Source organism: Pholcus phalangioides, unplaced genomic scaffold (genome assembly GCF_987345545.1).
Source record: "Pholcus phalangioides strain wild (caught in Gottingen) unplaced genomic scaffold, Ppha-v1.0 ptg000022l_1, whole genome shotgun sequence".
Classification (NCBI taxonomy): domain Eukaryota; kingdom Metazoa; phylum Arthropoda; class Arachnida; order Araneae; family Pholcidae; genus Pholcus; species Pholcus phalangioides.
In genome coordinates, this window is record NW_028301615.1 from 27,092,338 (window position 1) to 27,118,893 (window position 26,556).

The 26,556-nt window shown below is 36.4% G+C and overlaps 1 protein-coding gene across 1 annotated transcript in view; it reads right to left on the reverse strand.

Annotated features, from left to right (window-relative positions):
• Positions 1 to 2,556: 2,556 nt before the first annotated feature.
• LOC149070129 (transforming growth factor-beta-induced protein ig-h3-like) overlaps positions 2,557 to 26,556 on the reverse strand; it is a 172,098-nt gene continuing 148,098 nt past the window's right edge. The window contains exons 6-11 of the mRNA XM_089249728.1: positions 19,961 to 20,264; positions 17,492 to 17,701; positions 17,070 to 17,386; positions 16,846 to 16,982; positions 5,280 to 5,445; positions 2,557 to 3,287 (exon numbers count right to left, since the gene is read on the reverse strand). Coding sequence (XP_089105854.1) covers positions 3,063 to 3,287; positions 5,280 to 5,445; positions 16,846 to 16,982; positions 17,070 to 17,386; positions 17,492 to 17,701; positions 19,961 to 20,264 — 1,359 coding nt within the window. The 3' untranslated portion in view covers positions 2,557 to 3,062. The remainder of the gene's footprint in view (positions 3,288 to 5,279; positions 5,446 to 16,845; positions 16,983 to 17,069; positions 17,387 to 17,491; positions 17,702 to 19,960; positions 20,265 to 26,556) is intronic.

Consider the following 26,556-nt stretch of genomic DNA (forward strand, 5'->3'; position numbering starts at 1 on the left):
TTTTGTTACACTATTTTCATTCTCAACACTGGTACAGGATAATTTTTGAATGCCTTTTGAACTTTTTTAAATTGGAATCGTACCTCAAAGCGGGCGTTAGATGAGATAAAAGCTGCATTAGCACTTACAGGACACCCTGTATATACATGGTGATACCTCAGCTTATGAGCCCCTTGGAGTGTGAGTAATCCATGACTTGTGTTTCATTTGTAAATTTTTTTCAAAAATGAAAATATCTGCTTAAAATGTCCCGATTTGTAAGAATTTTTGATTGACTAGCATGAAACATACAGTGCCAGAATGATGCAGTGGTAAGATGCTCGTCTTCCTCTATGAGGGTTGCCGTTGTCCATGGGTTTGAATTCAGCCATGGGTTGGAATTTCAGTTTGAAATTCTTTACCGGTTGAGCCTGGAATGACTACCATTAAATGATGTCTTCATTTCCCCCCCCTCCCCCAACCCCACTAGTTGGAAATTGCCATATGGCGATATATGACTGGAGTTGGTTGCGGTAAAGTAGCCTGAAACATATATAAAAGCTCATTCCAAAATATGAAAGTTCTGCGGCATGAATTTATAATTACAATCATAACATTGTTGAACTGAACTGTGTATTTCTATTCATTCTGCGAGCCGAACTTTGTGTAGTATGAGCAGTTGAATTAGTGACAGTTGGTGGTATGCAGAAGTTCTGTGCATAAGGGTTTAAGCTATGGTCGCATTGTTTGCAAAATGCAAAAGAAAATCGTAGAATGCAAAAAAAGTAGTATCCACTTTTGCAAAAATGCATACAGGAGGTACAAAACAAGTACACATCCAACCATCAATCATTATGTTAGCATTGTAGCATTTTGCTGAAGCTTTCCCCCCATTTTCGCTTTTTTGCGAAAGGAATTTTTTATCCAGCTTAAAACCAGCTGTGGATGACCTATGACCGATGCAAATATGATGTAAGCAACACTCCAGCAATGAAAGGAATGCTGCTCACTAGAGCAGTCATAGTTGAAAACATTATGGGCAATACAAAGGATTTGATTGCATTTGATCATGGGAAAATTGTCTGCGGCTAGTGTATGGGGTCACTTCATTCTGGAAGTCTTATAAAAGCCCAGGGATTTTTATTTGGCATGGTGTCAAGGGTGTATTATGAAATAAGTGATTCCAGTAAAAGAATCTCTGCCAGGACTAACTGCCGTAAAACAACAGCATGTGGATGATCAGGGTCAACGTTGGCTAGTTCACATTGTAGCAGTGGAAAAAAAAGAAAGAAAAAAAGCCACATTGGGCATATGCATTTTTGCTTGTTTTTTGCTGTAGAACTCTTGAGATTTTGAATCCTCCAAAATTTGGATTTGTTTAATGTGTGAGACAACACGAGACAAATTGGTGGATTCGTTTTGATATTTAATGAATTATTAATGTTGAACTTCAGGGCCCGCTGTATGCCTCTAGGGGCGGACAGCAATATATGATTGATTGATATGAATTATTAAATTAATGTAATTCATAACATTACTGATTTAGATATTCTTTGACAGTGGGACAGTTTACAATTTGTGCAAAAAAAAAAAAAAATCACACCAGTGATTTTTCAGTAAGAGTAGACCCTGATTTTTCATGTCCAGCATGTTGCGCTTCTCTGAGCTGATGCATTTCAAATGACTGAGTACTCACTGAAAAGGGCACTAGGATTTTTTGTTTCTAGCTTAATGAATAGGCTACTGTATTTTTGTACATATAAACTACAGATTATATATCAAAAATCATCTAAATTTGTTAATATGGATTATACAAGGTGTATAGCTAACAGCTGGCACCACAATTTCCTGGTGTACCATTGATACTGGAGGTATAATTCCAATTAGAAAAAGTATCAAAATTATGGTCCACAGATACGTCATTCATATTGTAAGGAGTTGTGTAGTTATTAAAATAAAAAAAAATTAACTTTTTATAGGACACCTGTGTTCAGAAACCCAATCAGAAAATTGCTGCCTCGTCTCTCCTGAGGTCAACAATAGAAATTCCAAGTTTGTAATTGAAATACTCGCTGAGACATTTGAATTGAAAAAATTGGGAAAAAACAGTGTAAATGAAGAGGGGAAAGCATTTTTCGTTTGTTTACTGTTCTTTTCCAACTTTTCTCCAATATTTTAATTCAAATCGCTGAGCGAATATTGCACTTAGAAACATAGAAATTTGTTTGTTGGCCTCGGGAAAAATCCACCTGATTTTTTTCTTCTTCCTTGAGACAGAAAGGCTGGCCATGATTTGGTAATGATGAGGAGGCCTCTTCCTCTTAAAGTGAGATTTCCTATTTGAGAGGAAGTGTACCTTTGAATGGGGTACAAAATGGGTACTAGAGGAAAAGCAAACACCATGATAGAACATCTGTTCCCTCAATATTAGTGTTCACATAACAGGACTGTCCATTTCAGCATGTTTTACTAACACATGAGTTAAATATGTGTATAGCAGTCAAAATGGCAGCTTCCGTCGTTCTAGTGTAATGAATGAATAATTCGATAACAAGAGAAATGATACCAACACATTTTGTCAATAAGTTAATTTTATTTTCACAGGTTTATCAGATGAAAACAAAACAAAAAAAAGGGTTTCTATGTTATTTCAAAGCGCTATATGCTACCATCTTTAAGAACAAAGATATTTTCGTGAATACAGTACATTTTTTTTTCGTGTGAATCAACTTGAAGCAATGGAAAAGAAAACTTAATTACATGCTTTTGCATGAGTGGTCGTTTGTTTTTTTGCACCCAAAATACTCAGTGTGAAGTCAAAGTGGTAAAAAAAAAATGACAATCTTTTGCAATGAATACTCGCAACATTGAGAAATATCATTGTCAAAGAAAATGGTAGAGCTCTTTTTTTTTCTCACAAATTTGTCGACGAATCTAAATGAACTGCTGTTAAAAATCACATGGATATACTTTTTTCGTGTATTTTTCCCAACGTGTGCAATCTTGAATTCGTGTCATGTTCATCAGAAGGAAAAATAGTGAAATTGTTCATCAATCGTGGTTAATGATCCAATTTTGATTGATCATGATTTTCTCCTTCCGTGGGGTACGAGGACTTTATCCACACAGTGGACTATTCCATCCTTTGCCAGGACATCGGGTTTTATGACATGAGCCGAATTGACCATGAGACCGTCTTTCTCTTTGTGAACCTTCACTGTCTGATATTCAGTCCTGACATCATACATGAGTTTGGTATGAATTGATCTTGCTGAGAACATACTGTCAACGACATGATTCTGTACCATCTGTGGACAGAAAGGAATCGAGATTAACGCTGGAGATAATTTATGACAAGTTTATTAATTCCTGAAAATTTGATTTCGTATTACATGTTCACCAACAATTAATATACAGGGTGGTCCAGAAGTCCTGACCTGTTTTGAAAAAATGTTAAAGAAAAGCTGTTAAAGATAGAGAAAAACGGCTTAAATAATTTGAAAGAGAAGGTTTCAAAGTTTTTTTACTTGTGAACCTTCCGTGATGCAAGACCATAGGCGCATGCAGAATTTTCTCAAAAGGGGGTTAAGTTTTTTCCTACAAAATAACACTATAATCTTGGCTTGGGGTTCTAAACCCCCCCCCCCCCACTTTGCAAGACCAATATAGCATTTGGAGGATGTCATTCAAATTTGGCGTTTATTGCCATGCTAATCGTATCCAAGGATGATGTCACTCTCCGCTAGCCCACTTGGGTTTTTTCAACAGCTGGCCGATACGAAGATGAATGCAGGACAGAAAGAAAATTCAACTGCCCTTGCGGGGCTACTTTAATCAGCAAGTGAGAGGATGTAGGTTTGATTCCCAGGGAGGAGAGTTGACTTTTCTTCCCTGAATTCAAATCTTCGCATGAGCCAGCTGTTGAAAAAAAATTCATACGTTATTTGTAACATGGGTATTATACAGAATATCTCCTCTCTTTAGAATGCTTTAAGCCGTTGTTTCTATCGTTAACAGGTTTTTTTTCTATATATAAATTTTTCAAAACAGGTCTAGGACTGGAAACACTTAACTTGGACTTAACACTTCTGGACTACCCAGAGTTATAAAATAAAATTCCACAAATACAATTAAAAAGTTTAGTGGCAACAGTCCAACAGAAATAAAAACTATTTTTTTTACTTCCATCCATTTCGTTTCCATTTTTTGAAACACCCCCATGCTACAAACATGACAAGAAATTCTATATAGGCCCAACATCCTCAGCGTTACCAAAGGTGCTCAAGTAGGAATTTTGTAGGGAGTAAAAAAAAAATATTTTGAAATCTCTTTCAAATGCTTGAAGCCGTTTATCTCTATTTGTCTCTCTATATACAGCTTTATCTAAATATTTTTTTCTAAAAAAAAAAACGACTATACTGGACCACACACACACACACCCTGTGTATTCGTAGATCTGCAGATATACATATACATTTGAATTCAGTGTAGTCTTTACCAGGGCTGCACAAATCGTATGGTTTTTTTTGTTTTCTCCAAGAGAAACACAGCCCTCAAAAATGTTTTTACAACTTTTCTGGGCCTAATGGCCCCTATATTGTAAACCCAGAGTTGATTAAAGAGATTTTTTTAGCATTGATACAGAACTAAGGAAAATAATTAACCAGGAAACAGGGGAAATGTAAAACTGAGGGGAATTTTTAAATTTTTGAAAATCCACAAATAAAATGGAATAAATAATTGTAGAAATCATGAAAATTCATAGAATTAAAAAAAAAAAAAATTTCCCTGAGAATTAATGAAAAAAATTGATGTTTTAAAATTTATGTAAATGCAAAATTAATGAAAGATTTTGGAATTGATGGAAATTCAGAATTAATGGAAATTCAGAATTAATGGAAATTCAGAATTAATGAAAAAAATTTTAGAATTGATAGAAATTCAGAATTAATGAAAAAAATTTTAGAATTAATGAAAAAAATTTTAGAATTGATAGAAATTCAGAATTAATTGAAATTCAGAATTAATGGCTATTCAGAATTAATGGAAATTCAGAATTAATGGAGATTCAGAATTAATGGATATTCAGAATTAATGAAAGAAATTTTAGAATTGATGGAAATTCAGAATTAATGAAAGAAATTTAAAAATTTATGGAAATTCAGATTTTTTTTTATAGCGAAAGAAACTTCAGAATTTTTACGTAATTTAGATATTAATTTAATAATTTACGATAGTCACATGTACGTGACTTGGCATTGTCAAATCAAATCACAGGAGGAGAAGGTTAAGTTGTTTACCCTTTTTAATCGCCTTTTGCTTTTCATCAGAGTATTCAGATGATGGTCTCCCAAATTGTGGAAAGCGTGATTCGTCGGTGCAAATATTGTGAACGATGTATCAGCCTTGTTATTCAAAAAGTGTGGTTCAAACGCTTGCACTTGGTGTATGGCGTCAGCCATCATGCTATTGGAAGAAAATCAATGAGTTTAGCAAATTTCATATGATACAGTCGAACATAATGTAATGAACTCCACAGAATATAATGAACTAAATTTTTATAGTTTTCATCCCATAACATGTTCTTTCATTAGATATAGCAAACCAAATTTTTCAGTCCTTAAGTTCGTTATTATGGGATTTGACTGAAATACTGTCCCACCCTGCTCTGCTGTGATGAATTTTAAATGAGTAAAATATTTGGCTCGTTTTATATCCGATCCAATGAGAAAGCATGGATTAAACCACAAAATATCATTCTGAAAATGATCAGATTCATATTTATCAAAAATATGTCAATAATAAGTGTGATAAAAAATTTAACAGTGCAGTATGAATTTGTTGATAATTACCCCATCTTGTGACTAAATTGTTGCAAATTTTCATCATACTTTTCAAGATATAATATAACATGTTTTCAGGCTTTTTTTGTCTTCATTTTTTCCCCCAATCGCATTGGGCTCAATTAAGGGCTGGATTTGGGTTTGATGGGGCTTTGGACCATTGAACGTAATGAGCTCGTTGTGTGTCCGACTCCAACCGTCAATGAGAAATTGTTGCTGTTTTCGTGTCAACCGCGACACTAAACTTCTCAATGTTAAAATTTGATCTTTGAGCAATTTCTTCAAAAAAAATAATAGTTTCAGATTTTTGAGGCCCTCTGCAGACCTCGGGGCCATAGGGAAATCCGGCACTGGTTCAGTGGAATTCGACATCGCATTATTCCACCTTTGATACAGAGATCGGCCATCATGGATAGCTATTTTTCCTCTCTTTTGAATATTTTTCTACAGACCAGGGCCGCAACTAGATAATTTGTCACCCGGGGCAAACCGCCATTTTGACTCCCCTTAGCCATGTAGAAGAAGCAGTTAAAGAGCGAATTCGGCGCCCCTTCTGGTCTAGCGCCCGGGGCACCAGACCCGCTTGCTCCTCCCTAGTTGCGGCCCTGCTGAAGACTCTCCATAATAATAAATTGGAGCTCATAGTTGCACAAAGGAAAGGCACCCTATTAATCTAGTACAGATTTATGATCGAAATTTTCTAGTGAAAAATTTCTCATTAGTTCTGGACGGCTGGTAACCTTTGTTGTAAGGGAATGAGACTGAGGATTGTCACGGATTTCTTAATAATCTTGTTTAAATCTGTAATTTAGATTTTTTCTGTTTTGACAGATTCTGTTAGAAATCTGTTCTTTGTAATATTATCTAAATTATTTAAAACTGATTGTCTTTTCTTTCCTTGGAAGATATTCTAGTATAGCTGCTTTGGGTATATACTATGAAATACTCTATTTTGCTTCACTTTTTCTTCTTCCAATTTTCTCTGCTGAATCTTATTTTGTTTACAGAATACACCTCATTGGGAAGAAATATAATTGAGGTTATTTATTCTTAAATAACCAACCTATCCGACCTCCAAACTACCTTTAGTGCACATCTGACATTCTCAAGCTAGATTCGGAAGTTGGTTGCGGTGGTTTCATCGTGTGCAAACTAATTTTGAGAACGGTCTCAGTTTTCAAGTGCGAAACGGTACGTATTGCTTAAATAAATTGTACATTTGGTTGAAAGCCAGGAACCGAAATGAAAGTGAGGTGTCGAATAAAAAAATTTTTTTGGCTACTCGAAGTGTTTATTATTCCCTCTTCAATTAGTTCGAAAAAATGAGAGAGACGAGAAAAGTTTTCCATGTCCGTGCTCTTTACTAAAAGAAAAAGAATTGCACACATGTTGCATGTTTATTTGGCATGAATGATTTAAACGCAAAACGTTCTAAGCCCACAAATATACCGGGGGGGGGGGGGGGGGAGGAGAACAAACCAATGATCGACACTTATTTTTGTTGATGTATCCGATTATGTGAGATTTTAGTTAAATTTTTAATCTTTATTTCAAATATATGTTATTTTAATCTATTCCATTTTTTTAAGAATGCTCAGATTACTGAAAAATGCGTATTGCGTGCACGTAAAACGTTCCATTTTGCTTGGAAACGTATCATTTTTTAAACTGGCACGGATATAGCGAAGTTCGCTTATAACGAATAGTTTCGATTTTTTATTTTATTTTTATGACTTTGCTATAAACGGGTACGACTGACTAATCGAAACATTCAAAGCGTCCAACAAGTGACTTCCATTTGCACAGATTTTAGAGAACAGTCTCTTTCAAGGACCGGATTGAAGACACAAGGCAGCTTAAATTTTACGAAGCCACGAGGTATTTTTTTACACCATATATGGTGTTAAAAAATATAGTATATATATATATATATAATGTAGCGCCAGAGCCGTAACTAGGCTGGGGCAACTGGGGCCAAATAAAAAAATTAACACTTACTTTGCACAATTTTTTCTTTTTTTAAGGGGCTCTTCAAGAAAATGTCTGCCCCGGGGCAGGGCCGCAACTAGGGGGAGCAGGCGGGTCTGGTGCCCAGGGAGCTTTAAATTGAGGATGAAATCGATTATGAATTTTATAGGATTTATTGATTTCAATATGCGATTTAGGATTTTATAATCGAATTAAGATTTAATATGGAATATAGGATTATATGCTTGATTTCCGATTGTATACGTAGATTGTGATCTCGCAACTGATTTTATACTTAAATTATGATTTTATACTTAGATTATGATTTTATAGTTGTTATGATTGTAATGTATATTTTGTAATGCATGCTTTTTTATGAATAAATTGCCAGAGGTATCCAGTCCGTGAGGACAATGAGCCGATATTGCCATATGGCGATGTGGCCTCGGTATCTTTCGGTTTGACGGTGCCCGGGAGCCGAACCAGAAGGGGCGCCGAATTCACTCTTCAACTGCTTCCTCTACATGCAAGGCTGTGCGAAAATTCCGGCTTGCCCCTGGTGACAAAGTATCTAGCTGCGGCCCTGCCCGGGGCTCCGAGAAGGTATGCTACGGCCCTGGGTATAGCTTTAATAAGAAAGGAAAAATAACAGGCGTGGTTCTCCTAAATTTTGGTCCCAATTAACTGATATTTATACGTATGTGTATGAGATACTGTACTCCGATTTCAGCTGTTATCGTCGGTCCTATCTATTGCGTAACTTAGTGGAAATTCTGAAAACAGAATGCGTAATGTCTTATTTGGAAAAGTGTGTGTTGTAAACTTATCAGAATAGACATTTATGAACTTTCTTGTCCTCTGAATGGTGCTGCCATCTGTTGAAGTTTATAGGGGCATATAAGAGTGATCGTTATGAATTTTTTTAGTTTTGAATATACTATTTTTAAATATATAAATGCACCCCTACCCGCACTTACGGTAATGATAATTTCGAGGTTCGAACCCCGTTGACGGCACAGTGGTGGTCGGCTGAAGTTGGTTTTCTGCGGTTTTTCAGCTTCGAGGCGCGAATTCGCGCGAGCCGGTCTCCCATTTAATAAAGTCTCTCCGTAGAGAGCAGGCACACCTACAACACGATACTGACATAACATGAAAAATCCAAGCATTTCCATCTTTACTTCAGAAAATGAAAGACAGATGGCCGAATGCAGAATGAACCGAGTACGTCCAGGCTCTATCGCTATTGCAATTTAAGCACAGTGGTCATAAGACCGCGGACGTGCCGGGAAAACCTACCGGTGTACCAGCCAGGCGAAGCCACCACATGACGACCCTCGCCAACTCTCTGGCCACCATGCCTCCATCCCATTCCCAACCCAACAATAGCCCAGCATAGCCGCCCGGCACCACCAGGACGTTCGCACCCCCAAACCCGAACTAAACATCTTCAGCCAAGTCCCACAACAGCCAGATGGCAGCATGAACACGAGGAAGAGCGCCATCTAGAGATGAACACAAAAACAAGTGCAACTCTACAACATAGATACGCTTAAGGCCACACATTCCGGCATGTGTCGCTATTATTTTCGCACATGGCCTCGCTTCTGGTACGGACGGCCCTGACCTCACTCTACTGATCTGGGAGAAAACTCAGAAAAATCGCGAGTAGGACTCTCCAAGAGGGAAGCTTAAAGTCCATTTCTCAGTCCACCTACTGAGTTGGAGGAAAACTTGGGATTCTTCGAGATCATTGGTCAAACAGAAATCCATTCACCAGAAATGAGACCGTTCGACTTTCCTCAAATTTCGCAGGTGTCGAGGCGTTAATTTCTATGCAAATGTGAAATTTCAGGCTGAATTCTGTAAGGCCATGTCAAGTACCCCTACCCCTACCAAAATTTTGTCAAAATTCTCTTTCTCACCACACTATAGCAGAGGTTTTCAACCTTTTTTCTAGTCGCGAGCACTGATTGCACCCAATCATTACACTTCAAGTTTGACATACAAATGCATGAAATTAGGATGGTTTGAACCCTTGAATGCAATTTGTACAGGGTGTTTAATTGGAACGTTAATCAAGTGTTAGCGAGCACCAAATCGGATGCGAACATCGAACACTCTGGGTACTTCAAGGAGCACCGTGGTACTAATGAGCAACGGGTTGAAGACAGCGCCGTCCTAAAAGTACCATGGGCCCATGGGCCAAGTGTTTTTTGGAGGCCCTACCTGGTAAATCCTACAAAATTTCAACCGGATCTCATTTTTATGAGGCCCCTCTTCTCTTGAGGTGCCCGGGGGGGGGCATGCGTTAAGATGGCACTTGTTGAAGATGCCTGCTTTACAGACACTCATACACTGACTCAAAAAAAAAAACCCACTCTACTCTTTTCTTCATAAGCCTGTCTGGGCCCGTTTGTAATCCCCCATTGGCGCGTGATGCTGGGCTGGGGGCAACAATTTCATTCTGGTCTGGTTTAGATCTTAGTGATCAAAGCGACAGCCCTCGCATCGTGAGGACCTACAGTGGTGGTCGGCTGAAGTTGGTTTCCGGCGGTTCCCAACTTTGACGTGCGAATAACAGCCGATCCCCCGTTGAAAAGTCTCGCCACAGAGAGCAACAGGCTTACAAAGGTTACAAATATTCAATCATTACACTTCACTGACAATTAGAAAAATTCTCGGCAGATGGCAGCGCTACACATAACAAGCATTACACAGAAACAGACTTTACGTTAGCTTCACAACATACACATGCACAACTTCCAGCATAGCCTAGGTCTTCTTCGACCACTTGCTAAAATCTCTTCATTGTGACAGGGCCATGACCTGCTTAAAAAGAATTTTCGACATCGTGACCAATTTAACTATTACTAAACCAGACATGCACCTCGTCCATATTCCTCTGCGGAACTTCCAACGAATTGGTTGGAATCCAACCACACTCATTCCAACATGTTGGAATGAGTGTGTGAACGTTCCGTGAAGTTTGTTTCTGTGTAATGCTTGTTATGTATAGTGCTGCCATCTGCAATAAAAATTTTAAACTATGAGTTTTTTCTTAAAACTCATAGTGAGTGAAGTGTAATGTATGAATAATCGTAACGTTGTAGGCCTGTTGCTCTCTGCGGTTCTTGATGGGGAAATCGGCTAGCATTCGCGCCTCGACGTTGGGAGAACCGCAGTGACCGATTTGACTGATATTTCGTTAAAAACGAATTTGTTATTAGCCATAAATCCGACTTCACATGTCACTACTACACTAAACACCAATTCTGGCCATATCGCTATATTGCGATTTACTGCCATTAATGAGATGGGTTGGAAATGAAGGCACTATCTATCGGTGGTCGCCTCCAGCTCGTTAGGGAAAATATCTTATCTATATCCTCCCTCAGGTTTGAACCTGGGACCCTGACAGCCAACGTTCACGGTAGTAGACGGACGAGCATCTTACCACCACGCCATTCGGGCGCTGCGTGCCACTACTGGTCGCCTCTGCTGCACACTAATACTCGAAGCCAATATTTACTACCCCGATTCGGATTTACCTCTGAGCTGTCTTACCCGTCGCAGTATGTACATATACTTCCGAAAACAACCCGCGTATGAGATGGGAAAAAAGGATAAGAGGAACTGGAAGAAAATGCAAGGAGATAACTGTCACAGCATCCTTTCCGAAATCGGAGACATTTCAAGGGATGTCTTATGTATCCGTATTGAAATAGTCTATTTGTGAAAGCTGTCGGCGAGAGTTTTTTGAGGGCGGTGGGGGGGGGGGCGCCCAGACAACGGGAGCGCAAACGGCCTCTTCCTTTAAAAAGTCAATTTTTTTTCCCTCTCGAACCTGAAAAGGTTTTTCCTTTAAAGTTTATTTATTTGTTTTTTTATTCTACGAAGTATTTTTCAAAAGATAATCTTCTCTTGGATCTTAAACAAAAGAGTTTTTATTCCTAAAAAAAAACCGGACAGATTTTCTTGTAACATGTTTCCAGTTTTATCCGCTATTTTTTCTCCTCTTTTGAACTGTCGTATTTTAAAAGCTGCTTCATGTTTATTTTGGAATATCTGATATATTCTGTTGGATATCGTAGATTATTTGTTTATGCTTTGTTTTAGCTTTTTTGTGTTTGAAGTAAGGTGTCCGTAAGATTAATATTTTAAGAATATCTGGAGGAAGAGAGGAAAAATTGGGCTGTGTGTGATTGTTTCACGTGAGAATTAAAGATAAGAATTATATGACTTTTTTTGACGGTAAAAAACATAAATGCCATTTAGTAGAATTTTCGTCTTTAGTACATATACTGAAAAGAAAAAAAAAAAATTTGCCGAGATATAGGTGATCTAGAGCAGCGGTGCTCAACCGGTGCTCCGCGGAGCCCTTGGAGCTCCCCAGGGGTTCCACGGCCGCTCGAGGAAAAAAAAACAAAAAAAAAACAATAATTTGAAAAAAAATAATTATAATTACTTTAGAATAACAAAAATATAGTAATTTTTTGCTGAATAAGTAAAAAATATGTCTACGGGGCTCCACCATAGAAATTATATGCCAAAAAGGGCTCTGCGAGTCAAAAAAGGTTGAGAACCGCTGATCTAAGGAAATGTTCAAGATTTTTTCAGAGAACATTCAAGGATTTCCAAGTGTTGAAAATTTTTTGGACATTTTTTAGAAGTAGCAGAAATCAAGCAGTTTGATTACTGATATCTCGATTTGTTTATTCAAATTTTTCATATTTTATTAGGAATTGCAGAGAAATGCCTTTGTTTCATTAATATGTACTTTTTGGATTAGGGCCGTTTCTAAATGTCTCCTAATAATTATTTTACTGAAGTGTGACTGTAAACTTAAAATTTTCTCCCTTTGCTGATATTTTTCGTATTTTACTTTGATTTTAGAACTGATTGTGGGAATTTTGTTGTTTATCCTCTTTCTCTGAAAATTTCTACTCTTTTTCTGAGATTTTTTTACTCATTAAAAAAAATCGTTTATTCTTTTTCTATTTATAAGTTTTTTCATTCATATTGTTTTTGAGTTTTTATTCCCTCTTTTACAATATTTTTTAATTTTTATTCCTTTTTTAAAGAATTTTTCAATTTTTTTTAAATTGTTTCATTCTTTTTTTAAAAATTTTTTCAATAATTTTTTTAAATTTTATTCATTTTTTTTAAGAAATTTTATTCATTTTTTTGACATTTTATTCTTTTTTTTTTAAATTATTACTTTTTTAAAAATTTTATGCCTTTTTTTGGATTTTTCCGTTCATTGTTTTAGAATTTTTTTATTATTTTTCAGAATTTTTTGTTATTTTTTTCCTTTTAGAATTTAATATTTATGTTTTTAGAATTTTTTTTTTCAAATTCAGTTTTCTAGAATATTTTTTAGATTTTTTTTTTTATTCCTCTTTTTTTAATTGTTTATTCCTTTTTTTTTAAATTTTTATTCTTTCCTTTTTAAAATTTTATTCCTTTTTTTTTTTTATATTTTTCAGAATTCCTTATTACTCTGTTTTTTATAGAATTTTTTTTATTCCTTTTTTTTCATGTATTTATCATTCTTATTTAAATTAATATTCCCTTTTTAAGATTTTTTTAGAATTTCTTATTTCTTTTAGATTTTTTTTTTGACTCATTTTAAAATTTTTTATTCCTTTTCTCAGAATTTTAAATTCAATGTTTAAATTCAATTTTTTTCTTGCTTTTTTTGGATTTATTTATTTTTAATCGCAGACGAACACACAAATACATGAGTGCAAACTATATACAGAATAAAGGCATTAGAACAAAAATAAAATACACTCTGCAGGTCTTAAGAACCTAATCCGCCCGTGTCCCAGAGCTTAATAAAAATTTTTCTGTATTAAATAAGCAACAGTAATTATATTACGTTTAAAAATGTAAATACATTTCTAATTTTCTTTTTTAAATTTAGTTCAAAACTTATCTTTTCGCTTAAAAGGAATAATTTTTTTTTGTTATTCCCCTTTTTTTAAAAATTTATTTTATTCCTTTTTAAATTTTTTTTTAAATTCGAATGCTCTTCGTTAAATACACTGTATTGCGTTGAAAATGTGGCGCATTTGTGGTGTCTTTCGATATTTCTTTTGCGTAATTCCTCTCCTACTTCATTTCAATCATGTCGGTAGTGTGTCTGCGTTCGCGTTTCGGATTAAAGCCGGGTTTCCCTAGGAGTAGAATTTCTGCGTCGTGTGCAGCCTGAAAACGCTGATTGGTTAAAAACCTGAAATTCAGGTTTTTTGACCAATCACAGTTTTCACGCTGGACGAGCAGCAGAAAGCCTGCTCCTAGGCAAACCTGGCTTAACGAGGAGATCGGTCCGCATCCGTGCCCCGAATTTGGGAACCACAGAAAATCAGCTTCAGACGACTACCAGAAAGAGGGAAAATGGGAGGTGCGAGGGATCGAACCAGCACCCCCTAGAGATAGAAGGCCTCCGCAGTCTGCTTATGACGTCGGTAAGTAGTCCATTTCCCCTCAGAATTATTCAGGTGAAAAAAAATTCCTTTTCGTGCCAGTATCATCGTTGTGCGGAAAAGAAATGATCGGGCTCAGAATTGGCGATTTCTATGCCCCACATCCAAGCACTATGCGGTATTTGTGAGCCAATCAGGAAGATTCTACGCCAAAATAAGAGGAAATGAAATAGGATGCTGTGTTTCAAATGTGGCAAACTTGCTAGGTAGTCTGAATGACGTTTATGGCAAACAGTGCAGAGGCCTTCTATCTCCACACGCTGCTCATGACGTCAGCAAGTAGTCCATTTTCCCTCAGAATTATTCAGGGAAAAAAATTTCCTTCTCGTGCCAGTATCATCGTTGTGCGGAAAAGAAATGATCGGGCACAGAATTGGCGATTTCTATGCCCCACATCGAATCGGCGTGCGGTATTTGTGAGCCAACCAGGAAGATTCTACGCCAAAATAGGAAAAAACGAAATAGGATGTGTTGTTCAAAATGTGGCAAACTTGCTAGGTAGTCTTAATGACGTTACAGATGAACTTGGCAACCCGTGCGGAGGGCCTTCTATCTCTAGGAGGTACTGATCGAACCCCGGGTCTTTCACAACCGATCATGCATCTCGTACACATTCCACTGAGGAATTTCTAACGAAGTGGTACATGTCGGAACGTGATGTGTGAATGTATTTATATGCATGGCACTGACGTATTTCTATGGTTAGAGTTGTGATGGTTTCGTGTTCATATGCGCACACTTCTGCGAAGAAACTAGCTTTGCGCTGTGATCAGTCAAACTCAGTTTCTTCAATTTTGAAAATTGAATCTAAGCTTTTTAAATTTTTATGCTCTTTTTTTAAATTTTTTGAGAATTTTTTTATTTCTTATTCTAGAATTCTTTATTCATTTTTTTTAGAATTTTCAATTCTTTTTCTTTCCTTTTTTTCAAATTCCATTTTTCAGTTTTTATTTTTATTCCGTTTTTTTCAATTTTTATTTTTCTTAGTTTTTATTTCTTTCCTTTTTTTTATTTCTTTTTTTCAATTTTTATTTTTATTCCCTTTTTTCAATTTTTATTTTTATTCCTTTTTTTTTCAATTTTTATTTTTATTCCCTTTTTTCAATTTTTATTTTTATTCCTTTTTTTTTCAATTTTTATTTTTATTCCTTTTTTTCAATTTTTATTTTTATTCCTTTTTTTCAATTTTTATTTTTATTCCTTTTTTCAATTTTTATTTTTCTTAGTTTTTATTTCTTTCCTTTTTTTTTATTTCTTTTTTTCAATTTTTATTTTTATTCCCTTTTTTCAATTTTTATTTTTATTCCTTTTTTTCAATTTTTATTTTTATTCCTTTTTTTCAATTTTTATTTTTCATTCATTTTTTTTCAATTTCTATTTTTCATTCATTTTTTTTCAATTTTTATTTTTTATTCCTTTTTTCAATTTTTATTTTTTATTACTTTTTTCAGTTTTTATTTTTTATTCCTTTTTTCAATTTTTATTTTTTATTACTTTTTTCAGTTTTTATTTTTTATTCCTTTTTTCGTGTTCATATGCGCACACTTCTGCGAAGAAACTAGCTTTGCGCTGTGATCAGTCAAACTCAGTTTCTTCAATTTTGAAAATTGAATCTAAGCTTTTTAAATTTTTATGCTCTTTTTTTAAATTTTTTGAGAATTTTTTTATTTCTTATTCTAGAATTCTTTATTCATTTTTTTTAGAATTTTCAATTCTTTTTCTTTCCTTTTTTTCAAATTCCATTTTTCAGTTTTTATTTTTATTCCGTTTTTTTCAATTTTTATTTTTCTTAGTTTTTATTTCTTTCCTTTTTTTTATTTCTTTTTTTCAATTTTTATTTTTATTCCCTTTTTTCAATTTTTATTTTTATTCCTTTTTTTTTCAATTTTTATTTTTATTCCCTTTTTTCAATTTTTATTTTTATTCCTTTTTTTTTCAATTTTTATTTTTATTCCTTTTTTTCAATTTTTATTTTTATTCCTTTTTTTCAATTTTTATTTTTATTCCTTTTTTCAATTTTTATTTTTCTTAGTTTTTATTTCTTTCCTTTTTTTTTATTTCTTTTTTTCAATTTTTATTTTTATTCCCTTTTTTCAATTTTTATTTTTATTCCTTTTTTTCAATTTTTATTTTTATTCCTTTTTTTCAATTTTTATTTTTCATTCATTTTTTTTCAATTTCTATTTTTCATTCATTTTTTTTCAATTTTTATTTTTTATTCCTTTTTTCAATTTTTATTTTTTATTACTTTTTTCAGTTTTTATTTTTTATTCCTTTTTTCAATTTTTATTTTTTATTACTTTTTTCAGTTTTTATTTTTTATTCCTTTTTTCAATTTTTATTTTTCTTAGTTTTTATTTCTTTTCTTTTCTTTTTTTTTTTTTTAGAATTTTTCATTCCTTTTTTTCAATTTTTTTTTATTCGAATGCTCTTTAGGAAATACACTGTATTGCGTGAGTGTTTGCGATCTTTCGACATTTCTTCCAGTACGAGCTGAATTTATTGTTGCATGTTGAACAGGGAGTGGAACTAAAAAATAAAATTATGGAATTTATGATGGTATTCACCTGTATTCACTGTTGTTCTCCAGAAGTTCCATTATACTATGCTTCGGTGGGGACAGAACCGTATCGATGATATGTAAGACTCCATTTTGTCCTTCGATATCGGAATCCTCAATGATAGCCGACTCGACTCCCATTTCCTGTTGAAATACCAGATAATGTTCATAATGGTCATCAAGCAATGTCCGAATAATTTTTTCTTGAACGTGTCAGTCTGAGAGACTCACCTTTCTGTAGACTTTCAGCCTCAAAGAGTTCTGCCTGTCGAATGTCGTTATGCGTTGGTTATCGGAGACGCTCTCGGACTTGATCCGACCCCAGGCCACGTGATGATGCATCAGTTCCCTTAGTTTCTCGTTGTCCTCTTCGAGGGTCGAAATCTCTTCTGACGGCATCTGCAAGAAAGCGAAGTCGCTGGGTGCGAACACGGTCACAGAAATGTTTGGCTCGAGCATCGTTTCTTCCATTCCCGACTTCTTCATCAGCCTCGTGAATGTGGACAGCTGTTTGGATCGTCTATCCATTAGTTCCATGAGGCTTCGAGCTGCAACACACATATAAGACCAATACAATATAGACACAAACACGCGATACACCGTGTGTACGCAGTTATGTGCTTTGAGAACCGGGAAGAATTAACATTACTAACCTCTGTCCGGAACGATGACTTTTGACAGGATGTTGATGACTCCGTTCTGTGCCATCATCTGCTCGTTGCTGATTCGTGCTCCGTCGACGTATGCCCCAGTCTCATTGCACGAGAGCTCCAGTCTGTGCCCGTCGATGGTCTTCATCTTGTGGGTGTCCGTCACGGCTGGTATACAGATGGTGTGTGGTATGAGATGGTTCTTCATCAGAGCTGAATCACGGAAAATAATACAATGAAGGAACCTCATTAGATGATGCAATTCTTTTTTCATTCTGTGAAATTCTAATCATTAGCCGGAACACGTAAATAAACATACAATCACGACTATTGCATTGATCTTCTATGCGGCGTGGACGAGATATTCCGCCTGCTAAAAAGCCTTTACTTTAGTATTAACAAGCCCAGATACTTTGTAAAGTCGATTTTTCAACGCAAAACTATCTATACCCCTACTTTGAACGTGCTGAAAATTGGAGGGACGTTTACTTCATTAAAAAAGATATGGGTTTTATGAAGGGTTTAGTGATTTCTGCTATGCAGTTAAAGGGTTAATTAATAGTTTTTATTGACGATGTATAAACAAAGCTTAGGGAACGGGAAAAACAGAGATTGATCTGGATATGCAATTGAGTTGTATTGGGGAAACTTTACTGATAACTCAAGATATACTAATGAAAGTTTTGACTAAATGACTAATATTTTACTGAAATATCTAGTATTTTCTGCGATTTTTGTATGTGAATGATGAAAATGCAATTTATTTTCAACGGAACTAACTATTTTTAATGGAGCTAATTAGTAATCTTCACTGCAATTGTAGACGCAGATGCATATTGCATAACGTGGTCCTCCGAAATGTAGTGTTTTTAAAATATAAAATACATATCTTAATACACTGCAAATACACTGCACATTGTTTCGTGATTAGTACACAACCTCCAGCTCGTGGACCAAATGTGGCCCGTCAAGGGATGGGGCCGTGAAACGTATTCCGGTAGAAAAGTGTCTATACGCACAATACGTTATATATTTTCATATTTGTCCATATTTCCCCGATAAAATTCGGTAAATGAGAAATCCCTATGCGAAAATACGGTACTTAGAAGTAATAGAAATAAAAGGCTGTGTGTTCGGAATCGGTAAAAAATTGTAGGTCCCGATCTAATTAACCCTCGTGAGCAGAAAATGACCGTGGTGCGACAAAAATAATTATCCATGATAAATCGATTCCCTGGATGTGAAGTACCTTCGAGAAACGTATTTTTGAAGTGAAATTTCTATAGCGACGAGAATGAAAGGGACAAAAGAATGAAAGTTTGCGAGGGAAAGGAAACCATCACAAAAAAGTGAAACGCTTTCTTTTTCCTTAAAATCCGTTTCGTGGAATAATTGATTGTGTGACAAGTTTAGAGAAGCAGATGGGTTGTGGTAGTGGGAGGATGTATTTATACACCCGGCCGCGTAAGAAAGTAAAGTGGGGATGTGTGGTTTGGACGGTTTGTGACGGGCAAAGACGGTTTATTACCTTTCCCTACCCCCTTGTGACGCCGAACCTCCTTCGCCACACGATAGTATATTTCACACGCGAATGCAAGTTTTGTGACGACACAGTGCCAGCTCCTAATTGGCTGCGCTATCATAACGCTGTACTTCCAGAGCGCTTCACTTTTTTTCTTTGTCTTTCTTACTCTTCATTCCTGTACTAGACGCCGCACTAGACTTAGGTCAGGGTCCCGGGTTCGAACTCAAGGGAGGATATAAATAAGATATTTTCCCTTATGAACTAGAGGCGACCACCGATTAACGGCGTTCATTTCCAACCCATCTCATTAATGGCAGTAAATTGCAATATAGCGATATGGGCAAAGTTGGTGTTTGGTGACGTAGTATCAGGTCCCTTAGTTTGAAAAATATGTCTTTCAACAACACTGGGCCATCTTAACAGCATCGTTGGCCGCCGGGCTAAGTGTTTTTTTTTTTGAGGGTCCTACCTTATAAGTTTTAGAAAATTTTTAGTGAAAAAATCTGCCACACATGGGATTATTACGGCATTTAATTAAATTTAAAATCTCTATAAATTAAATTCTAAATAATTAAAATTAAATTCTATTGAGATGAATCTAGTCATGTCAAGCCTAGAAGTTTCACTTCCATCGCGCGAGATTCTCACGCAGATTTTTTTTTTTAAAATTGGATTGGTATCACCTTACGTTACACCATCACTCACGTACGCGTAATGAAAAAGAAGAAAACCATAAGAAACTGAGACGAGATCTTTCACTTGTCTCTGTAACGAGGATCATGTTTCTCCTTCATGTTCGAGAAATTGGACACCGGTAAGACTTGGACAATTCTGCGTCTCGAAATGTATTTCTTACTCTTATAAATATTGATGAAAAACGTGATTCCTTAATATCGAAATCCACAGACGAACGGAATAACACGGAGTCTAGGATTGTTAAGACGTACCAAGTCGAGCGTCACTGTCGCCGGTCATGCGGTTGAGCTCAGTGGGGCTGATGTTCTGGAAAGCCTCGTCTGTCGGGGCCAGCAACGTGTAAGGCCCACCTCGCCTCAGCTCGTTGACGAAGTTCGACTGCAGCATGATCCTGGACAGTTCTCGGAAACGGCCGTCCGTGAAAAGCAGCTCCGGGATCGAGGGCCGGTCGCTGTCACCGATCGGTGGTATCAGGACGTGGTCTATGAGGTGCACTATTCCGTTCGTGGCCTGCTGGTCTTTTCTGATGAGCGGGGCGCAATTCACCGTGATCATCTGAAAAAGAAGAGAGAATCATACTTAGACATGAAACCAACGTCATTTTATGTAATTTTAATTATGTAATTTACCACTGTAAGCATTTATATACAGCATGCATAAGTAACAGCATGCACGACATTTTACTGTCGAACCGTTGATCCTGGAGGTATACTTCAAATAATAAAAAATATCCAAGTAACGTGTAGAGCTCAGATACGTCATTCATGTTGCAAGGGGATTGTATAACTATTAAAATAAAAAAATTAACTTTTTATACCGTCCCCGGGTGCAAAAAAAAAAACCCCAATTGGAAAGTTGTTTCCCTGTCTTTCCTGAGATTAATAAACTTAAATTATATATATAGGCCCTACAGGAAAATTGAATTTTCTGGATGTTATGCCGAAACTGATATATGGAAAGAAAAGTGATTTGCCTCCTCCGGGATTCGAACCCGGGTCCCCTTGCATACCGGGAAAAAGTGCGCTAACCAATACACCAGAGACACGCGTTAGCGCACTTGCCCGGTGTGCAAGGGGACCCGGGGAGGAGGCATAACATCCAGAAAATTCAATTTCTCAGTATATTTCAGCGCAAAAGTATCATATCTTCATAAATTATTAAGATTATCATATCTTGTCCAGAAAGTTCTGGTCAAAAAGGGTTAAGGGCATTTTGAGATTTTGTTTCTGGGCTTGAAACCACGAGACATTTTCACATTCTTCTTCAAGGTGGGGATTCTATAACTCTCGGTCTATATACGAGAACGTACGCCCCCTTTTTCTGGCACAGTTCTTATGTTGGCTCCCCCTATCTTTACCAAGAGAACAACGGAAGATCAGAATATTGTACTGTATCTTACCCGAGGGTCTTAACTTCTGGTCTCTTGTCAAAAAGAGACTGCTACTACTAAACCACATATGCATCTCGTCCACATTTCTCTGCGGAATTTCTAACGAATTGGTACATGTTGGAATATGCGTGTATGTGTTGTGAACCTAACGTGAAATTTGTTTCCCTGTAATGATTGTTATACTGCTGCCATCTGCCATCAATTTTTCGAACTATGAGTCGTGTGTAATGTTTGAAGATTTTTACCGTCGTAGGCGTGTTGCTCTGTGTGGCAACGAAAGAGAAGACTGATAAGTGTCAAAATATTGACAATTTCTTTATCCCCAGTGAATGACAACGCCTTTGATTCGATTCTCTTGACCGCAATCCCACTTTATCGGACTGTGAAATTCAGGGTTATATTGAAAAAATGCAGTAGTATTTGAGGACAAGGTTCTTAAAAACAAGGAAACAGTTTATTGAGTAGTTTGAAATAATCGGGGATTTATGGTTTTGTCGCGTTATTTGCGTTGTAGTCTGATTTTCTTAACCATCCATCCTTTCTCAAGTTCACAGCCCACGGCCTTCTTAGCTCTCCTGTAAATATGTTCATTTGGTCTTCTTTCCGGAACACGGTAATTTTCTGCACACGAGGACTAATTAGACTAAGTATGCCTCCGGTTGGAAACTTCACACTCTAGAGTCTAGGATATCATGGGCCTTGACGAAAGAAACATTTTGTTAGAGAGAAAATAAGTAATTTTTTTATATATCAGGGACTTCCATCTCGCGGATTCCTTTACAAGCCACGTGACTGAATACTCGGTGAGACGAAGGAATTTCAAAACAATTCCAGGATCAGATTGAATTCCACGTCAATAAACTTATTGGACTCATACATGCTGCTTTTTCCAATATATTCATGGGAAGGGATTTCCTTCCCTTACTCGGATTTATTTCGTGCGTTTGAAGAACAGAATATTCAATACGTACGTTGGTTTCGAGTTTATGTCTCATTACGACGCCAGGGAAAAGAAAAGAAATAATGCTATTTTCTTGCTTTCAATCAATGTTCTGCAAAAATCTGTGACTGATGGATATTGGACAATTTTCGTTTCGTTTTTTAGTTTCGGTATTTTCTTTGGAACTGGATTATTCGTTGAAAATTCCGCGAAGAGACATCGACATTTTATTTCACTTCGGTCTGTGGATGGAACAGAATTTCAAATGTATTTCCAGGAATTTTATTCTGGAGTTTGATCATTTCACTTACGAGTAGTCGTAAACGTCTGGGTTTTATTGCTTTATATATATTGGGCAAAGAAGAATGTTTCGTTCATTCCAGTCTCTCTCTTTCTCTCTCTGCCAATGAGATCTGAAGAGAAATTTCAGATGTTAGATACTTTGGAGTTTTTGACTGTCAGAGAGTTTAATAAGCCTTGCTCTTTCGACAGTTTTCGAAAGGTGGATGAGAAATTCGAGTGAAATCCGACTGGATGAATACAGATAGGGCGTCGTTGGATCGCGTTGTGGACTCGTCCACAGTGCGGTATGTATAAATAAAGTGGTCTCGTCCTCCCAAGCGCACGAATTTGAGCATTTTCATTCCTCCAGTAGACGAGATGAGTTTAATGTCGTTACCTTTGTACTGCTGTTGGAAAATAAACGTTGTTTTATTCCGAAATTCGTTTTTTCACGGAGGAAAATGCTGTCTTGCAACGTGATTTTCAGAATACGTCTTGGTGATATGACTCTCATTTTCCCATTTTCCCGAACCGACTTTTTTCATAAAAAATGTCTTGTCTTTTACCGTATTCGAGTAAAAGACCAACTCCATCAAAGTTTATTCTTTAGTGTAATCAAGGATTGAAATTATTTTACCAACTTACGAATATTATATTATGATAATCATAATAATAAATATTAGTATTCATTTAACATATTTGTATACATGTGAAACTTTTTCCCCCATGAATTAAATTTCAATCCACTGCATTTGCAGTGACACTTCCCACCATTCGGTAATTTTTCAGTTATTTTAGCATAATTGGCAGTTTTGCTTCCCTTTTGCAACATTTTTGGCGGAAATTTGTGATTCATCTTATTTTTTCGTATTTGGGATCTCAAATTTCCTTATTTCTCTCAAACGAATATGGCCAACACACTGACAACCAATTAGTGTCTCCCTATGGAAACAAAACATGGAGAAGAAAAATATATTTCCGAAAATGATGTCACTCTCCGCTATCCATACGAAGGTTTTTAACAGCTGGCTGATGCGAAGATGTGTTTAGGAAAAAGAGAAAATTCAACTGCCCTTGCGGGGAATCGAACCTACGTCCTTTCACTTTCCGGGTGAACGCCGTAGACTACAAAGGCAACGAATATCTCAATCTTTCTTTGGAGCTCGTGTGCATTGAAAGGACCATACATGGACGGTCGGACCTAACTTACGCAATAGCTCACAATTGCTGACCCTGCAAGGGCAGTTGAATTTTCTGTCTCTTATAAACATATTTTGCATCAGCCAGCTGTTAAAAAAGTCTCGCCGCAGAGAACAACAGGCCTACACAACGGTATAATTATTCATTCATTACACTCCACGCACTGCGAGTCGAAGAAAACTTCATAGTTTAAAAAAAATGATTGCAGATGGCAGCACTAAACATAACAAGCATTACACGGAAACGAACGTCACGGAAGATTCACTATACAAACATACACACACATTCCAACATGTACCTATTTTCTTTAGAGGTTTCGCAGAGAAATATGTACGAGGTGCATGTCTGGTTTAGTAGTAGCTGTTAAAAACCTTCGGATGGATAGCGGAGAGTGACATTATCCTCAGATAAGTCGCCATCTGGTGGAAATGTAAGCAATTGTGAGCTTTGGCCTGAGTTAGGTCCGACCGCCCTTGTACGGTCCCGTTCAGTGCACACGAGCTCCAAGGAAAGATTGAGATATCCGTTACCTCTGTAGTGTAGTGGTTCACCCGGAAAGTGAAAGGACGTAGGTTCGATTCCCCGCAAGGGGGCAGTTGAATTTTTTCTCTTTCCTAAACATGTCTTCGCATCAGCCAGCTGTTAAAAACCTTCGTAAAAATATTTTTGACTGCAAAAAAAAATATGTTAGTGCCACACATTTACTCAGAACACATATTCCGGCATACATCACTTCGTTAGAAATTCCGTAGAGGAATGTGTATGAGATGCATGTACGGTTAAGTAGTAGTAGTCATTTCTAGTAACGGTGTCACTGAATCGCACATTTACAATGTGACAGAGCAGCTGAAGAGAACGAAAAACGCATTTATAACGAAGAGAGGACTTTTTAAATGATATATTCAAGTAGACTCTGTAATGGAAAAAAATATTACCTTGTGCTTTAATATTATCACTATAGTGAAAATTTGAGGTCTCTGATAGACCCTAATCACACAAGTCCCCCAGTAAGAATTTTCAAGGAAACGCATAACAAGGCAATTGATATGAAATTGTTTCACGGGAAAAATACCTTTGAGCATGAATTAAGATCCGAAACGTGAATCGCGAATGTATGGGACGTTTTAGACACGAATATAGACTGGTACTTTGAGTTTTGGACATGAATAATATGGGGTTTGAAATCGTGTGAGGGGTGGGGGGGGGGTGGGAAGACTCCGTACACAAAATGATAAGAAGATCAGTTCTGTGAGTTCTAACAATTGGCTACGACAGTATCTAGAATTTCGAATCATGCGGAAAGAAATTACTATTGATATTTTGATATGAACTACAACGAAAATTGAGAGTTACGGTTCGTGGACGGGAAGTATACGGTAAAGTCTCTCATAATTAAATTCATTCTTACAGACATAGAGGACAGAGACTGTGTTATTAACATATGAACTCTGATAAAATCCGGTACCATGACTCTTCTGGATAAGAACACAGTACTTTAAATTAATAAATACTATAAGCACTAGTTCTGTGAAAACTTGTAAGAATGAATCCTAGATTTTCAACAACTCGACGAGACATAGACCAAAAAAATTAAATGCCGAGCACAGTTCTCGTTAATTGCGGGAACGTCACCCAGACATGTGGGAGAGAAAATTACCTAGACATGAAATCATATCGTTCCCCGCATGACAGAAACACGATTGTGCAAATTAACTCTTTCTTTTATCAGCGGGTTGGATACCTTATCTTGCTAAGTTTTTCTTGAAACGCAAATGTGCAACCCTATTCAAACTTATGTTACAAAAAATTTTAGGAAAATAATGTTCATTGAGTAACATAGGTAGAGTAAACATTCAAACGTCATTTATCACGTTCTTTTCGTTTCCAAGGACATTGCACATTCGTGATTCTGGCATGTTGGGGGGGGGGGGCGACGATATGATAATATTCATTTCTAATACAAAAGCCGCAAGAGGCGAATTCTCTGATAAGGTGGCTGAATAGGAAAAAAATAAATGTAAAAATGTGCCCGTTGCTAAAGTATAAAGGTGTTCCCATTGAAAGCAGTAACTCTAGATATGTCCAAGGAGAAATGTGACAAAGAAGGTTATCTGTCTTTTCTGCAGGTATGACCACCAAATCAAAATGATCAGCTTTAGCAAGATGGTAACTGGGATTTGGGGCCACTTTTATAGGGCCCTCCACGTAAAATTTGCCCATCCCCCTAGTGTCGACGAGCATTCTTGACCAGAACGAACTAAACTTTGGAAAGCTAGAATATATTTTTAGGAGGACGCAATATGCAAACACGCACATGTCAACGCTTCACTCATTTTCGTGACACGATTGAACTGAAATTTGGATAAAGCAGAGCCGAAAAAAAAACTGTTACTGGAATTGTAGGGCCTAGGACTCTTCTTTGAGGGAGTCCGTAGGACTCCATTATTTCCCCATCGTCTTACAGCCGTTGATCGTCAACTCCAGTTCATACGTTTGTAAAACAGATTTCGGAATCCTGCTTAAATAGATTCCACTATAAATGCTCTTTATAAGTTAACATATTTTTGTAGAGTAATTCTATTTTCACAAAAGAACCAATTATAGTCGATGAAAACAGAAACTACATTGCAGTAGCCTAATAATCAAAATATAACTACTTCATCTTCATCCCCAAAGGTTACTATCTCAATCGTAGTTACTCTAATTTACCTCTGTTCAAAATGAAAGTTAGTAGATTTGTAAGACAAGAAGAAAAGAGAAAAGACGGGGAATTCGATGTTAATTTCAAAATTTCGATGCAAATAAGGAAGAAAAAAACTATTCCAGACGACGTCGCGCAACTTTTGGTGAAGTTCCAGAAAATTCTATAATTAAATTAAAATCGAAAAGAAAGCGAAATTTATTCAATTCAAGAAGCAAGGAAACAAGAAAATAAAGCAAATTTTCGTCGACCCGAGTCCTGAAACGGTTCTTGTAGTAAATATCATTAAAGAAAGCTCCTTGAGAAACTCAAGTTTCCAGGAAAAACACCCCAA